The sequence below is a fragment of the Octodon degus genome, unplaced genomic scaffold (assembly GCF_000260255.1).
Source record: "Octodon degus isolate 3935 unplaced genomic scaffold, OctDeg1.0 scaffold00004, whole genome shotgun sequence".
Taxonomy (NCBI): domain Eukaryota; kingdom Metazoa; phylum Chordata; class Mammalia; order Rodentia; family Octodontidae; genus Octodon; species Octodon degus.
Genome location: NW_004524580.1, coordinates 30135321 through 30139643, shown reverse-complemented (window position 1 = coordinate 30139643; position 4323 = coordinate 30135321). Strand labels below are relative to the sequence as shown.

At 55.9% G+C, this 4323-nt stretch overlaps 1 protein-coding gene across 1 annotated transcript in view; it reads right to left on the bottom strand.

The window, feature by feature from the left end:
- Positions 1–973: 973 nt before the first annotated feature.
- The window catches only part of Dram1 (DNA damage regulated autophagy modulator 1), a 16739-nt gene continuing 13389 nt past the window's right edge, over positions 974–4323 (bottom strand). The window contains exons 5-7 of the mRNA XM_004623843.2: positions 3712–3770; positions 1898–1990; positions 974–1458 (exon numbers count right to left, since the gene is read on the bottom strand). Coding sequence (XP_004623900.1) covers positions 1414–1458; positions 1898–1990; positions 3712–3770 — 197 coding nt within the window. The 3' untranslated portion in view covers positions 974–1413. The remainder of the gene's footprint in view (positions 1459–1897; positions 1991–3711; positions 3771–4323) is intronic.

The following is a 4323-nucleotide window of genomic DNA, read 5'->3' as shown; positions in this document are numbered from 1 at the left end:
CACCAGCTGCATCCAAGCCTCAGGTGACACTAAGCTTCTGAGGCTGAGGATTTTGCAAAGATGACCCAGCTGGCCTGCACTCCGGGACAGATGAGAAAATCCCTGCTCAAACCACACCCTGTAGGATGTCAGAGGCCCTGTCCCCTCCTGAATGAACGTGCTTGGAGATGGGGAGGAGGCACAGATGACCACAGAGAAAGGCGGGCCAGTGAGATAGCTCGGCGGCTAAGTGCCTGCCTGGCGAGCGCAGGAACCGGGTTGGATCCCTGGTACTACACGCCGTGCTGGCCCCGTGCTGGGGCCACAGGTAATCCCAGCACTGGGGAGGCTGAGACAGGAGGATCACTACGAGTCCGAGCTGCGTGCGAGATCCTAGATCCATTAAATAAATAAATTTAAAGACACAGAGAAAGGAGAATTTCATTTTATTTTCTCAGCCATGAGGACCAAGGCAGCACACGTTCACAGAAACAGAAAACAGCACCGCCCCATGGCTAAGTTTGCCCAGCTCTGGCACTGGACCACCCACAGGGACCCCGGCTTTTGCTGGCGAGACAGGGCCACTGTGCCGTGGGCTTGGGGGGCTCGTGGAGCCGTTCACAGTCCAGGCATCAAAGACCACGCGTCTGCACCCACCCTGAACCTAAGGCACAAATCTGTCAGGAGGCACCTCAGAGCCCCCGGGGGTGCACGCCTGTCACTCCAGCACTCGGGAGGCTGAGGCACAAAGATCACCCTGAGTTCGAGGCCGTGTACTTGGCGTTAATGTGCACAGCGAGTGGTATGAGCCCTCGCCACAGAAGAGTTTGCTCAGTGCAATTAGAAATCAGCATTTCTTAGTGTTCATTTATTAACTAAATCTTAGGATTTAGGTCTATGATCATTATAAATTGATTTCTGTAAATGCTCTTGTGATTAAAAAAAAAAATCATACAGCTCAGTGTGGAGGCGTGCACCTGTCACCCCAGCACTCCAGAGGCTGAGGCAGGAGGATCGCCATGAGTTTGGGGCCAGCCTGGGTACACAGTGAGACCCTGTCTCAAAAGAGAACATTACACAGTTCACCCCTGAAAGTGAAATTATAAAATGACTAAATCCCCTGGTGTTACTTTTTTATAAAGTGCACTAAACTTCCGGTTCTCATTCTGTAGATGATTCACACAGAAAAAAAACCCAGGGTTTGTACAAAAATAGAAGCTCTCCATGTTCTGTAACACCTTAATATGAAAGTGTCTGCTAGAAAAAGTATAAAAACGTAACTACAATGTCACAAATATTCTACATTCTCTCAGGGAGCGACCCCTTATAAATGTACAACTGTGAAGAACTCTCAGTGAAGCTGTCCCAGAGCACCGACAGCCACTCGGGGTGACACGACCTGGCCTCTCGGCGCCCGGCGCGGAGGAGACATCTTCAGAGGTCACCACTGATCTCCGTGGATATCCTCAGGGTCACATTCTGTGAGGAAAGGGACAGGGTTCAACAGTGACCGAGACACGTTGACGCGCAGGTCCCAATGCCACCATCACTAAGCACTGCAAACACACGCTCACAGCACCGTTTCTAAGAACCCCGGTTGCCGGGTGTGGCGATGCACGCCTGTGACCCCAGCCCTCTGGAGGCTGAGGCAGGAGCACCTCAGCAAGTCTGGACAACCCAGGCGGGTAAGGGCCTTGGGAACATTTTCCAACATGTGGCTTTTGGTCTCAAAGGTGGAGGAACATAAGAAAGAGTCACCCGCTGGGTGCGTGACAGACTTGCCCCTGGGGACACGACAGACAACGAAGCCATGGGCACCAATGCATTTTCAAAGATGTCAGGGGTGAAGGACCGCACCCTTTCCTGCTGTGAGCCAGTACTTGCCAGTGTCTGCGAGGCTGGGCACAGTGGTACCCACCTGGAAATCCCGGATGAAGGTCAGGAAGTAGAAGATGAAGCCGAAGGCCACCGTCCACTCGCAGGCGGCACTCACCAGGTGGTACATGTAGTCCTGGTGGTGACAAAGATAGGAATCAGCACACGTGAAGGCTCCAGGGCACAGCCTGAGCTGGCAACGACCAACATCAGCAAGCAGAGGAAAAGTCACTGGGCACACACATAGGGAACAGGGAACGACCCAGGGAACGGGGCCACCGGACCAGCAGGCCCTGCAGGGACACTGGGTGATGACCGGGCCCCTCTGCGGCCCTCAAACGGCTCTCGGGATGCATGCAGGTGGCTTCAGAGAGCAGCCTAAGGACCACAGACTAGATAGGACTGCGCAGCAGGTTTGGACTCTCAGAAACGAACTTTCGCCTGACACGGTGGCACAGGCTGTCATCCCAGCACAGGGGAGGCTGAGGCAGGAGGCTCTCAGGGAATGCAAGGCCAGCCTGAGTTACAAAGTGAAACCCGGCCCTGCCTGAAAGAATGAGCCTGGGAAACCCCAGGGCCACAGGGCAGAGGTCCCACCACCGCCGGGGGCGAAGGCCTGCCGGGCCAGCGGCCCTGTCTGTCGAGGCTTTCACTTCTGTTCCCCACAGTTCGCATGAGTTCCTGCCCGGACAAGGCTCCCCCAACTCCCCCAAGTCTAGCTAGGGCGCTGCCCCACAAGCTCGGCTGGATTTGTCAGGTGAGAGTGTCCAGGGCTGAGCAGGAGGGAGCCCGGGATGCGGGGAGTATGAGGAGCCTTGCGCTCAGAAGCAGCCCTGCCGGGAAAGCCCGTCCCCCAGTCTGCCCACTGGCGGACTGGGCCGTTTTAATGGTCCACGTGGTTTTCCGTCTAATGGAGACCAGGCTGGCCGAAACTCACAGCAACCCTCCAGCCTCAGCCTCCCCGGTGCTGGGACGACAGGTGTGCACTTACCCTGCACCAGGCAGGGCAGCTGCTGCTGGGCGCCAGGCTTCTTTAGGGACTCGAGGTCCCTGCTGCCCTCTTCCCAGTGTCCCCAAGCCTTCCTGTGCTGAGTATGGTCAGTGAAGTCACCTTTCTGCAGCCCAGGCTGCTGCCAGGGGACACGGCTCCCTGAGCCCTGACGGCTTCCTGCTGTGGTGTCACCCTATGCTCCCTCTGGGGTCACCCACCTATGTGCCCATCTGGGAAGCCCTCGGTCCCTGCTAGAGGTTTCTGGTCCACTCTCATGGGAAGAAATTCCTTGGTTTACCCAAAATAAAGCCTCAAATGTCTCAGGATGTGATTGCATGCCTGTCCCCCAGCGTTCTGAGAAGCCGAGGCAGGAGGGTGTCAAGCTCCAGCCCAGTCGGGGCAGCTGAGGGGCTCTGACCCTGCTTCAGGTTCGGAGGTGTGAGGTTTTTTTCCTCTCACTGAGCATGGAGGGCTGAGGGGTTCTGCAGATTAAGACTTTGGAAATCAGCCCAGGAAACAGCTAACCGAGGCTGACCGCAGGCCTGGCAGACTTGGGTGGGGGGCTCCACTAATGAAGTGTCTTTGTCAGCCTGGGTGTACCGAGGAGACTAAGTACCCTAGATTCATGAAAAGGTGCACCTGGTCTACCTGAGACAAAGGATGCCCTCAAGTCAACCGTGTCAGCCTGTCCTCGTCCTGGTCCCTGTCCCCACCTCTCAAGCCATCCAGAGCCCACAAAAGTCCATATGCCCATGATTTGTCCCCATGCCCCTGGTAGCTGCAGTGGGGCCAATTCTGTGATAAGGACCCCCCAGGACCCGCCCGGCTCAGACTGCACAGTGACAGTGGGACAATCCCAGCGTCACCTTCTCTTTTGGGTTCCATTCCAGCTTGGTTATAGAAATCAGGGACGCACAGGCAATCACTGAGAAGAGAAACTGTTAAGGAAACTTTCGTTCTTTGGGACAAAATCTCCACAGGTGGCCCAGGCCAGTCTCGAATTTGAAACCCTCCTGCCTCAGCCTCCCAAGTTGTAAGGGAAACACAGCCACAGCTGCTGCTGCGTTACAATGTCCACAGACACGCCTCTGCCACCAAAGCAACCAATACCCCCCAATCGATAATCGCATGCTGCCCATGAGTTCAAACTACCCAGAAAGTCTCCCCTGCCACGCTGCCCAACACACTGCCACTGTCCCGGTGGCTGCACCAAGAGGCTGTGTGAGGCCGGGGGACGTAGCACAGTCCCCAGGGTGGGTCTTTTCTGAACAACTTGCCACTGAGCAAAAGCACCTTCCCCTAAGTGCTGTGCTCAAAGCGACACCACGCCTAAAACATTAGGAATCCAGAAGGCTGAGCCAGAGCCAGGTCTGATGGTGCACGCCTGCAATCCTAGCACCTGGGAGGCTGAGGCAGGACGCCAAAGAGTTCAATGTCTCAGCCTTTTGGCTGAGATCAAGTGCACAACCAGAGAGGGG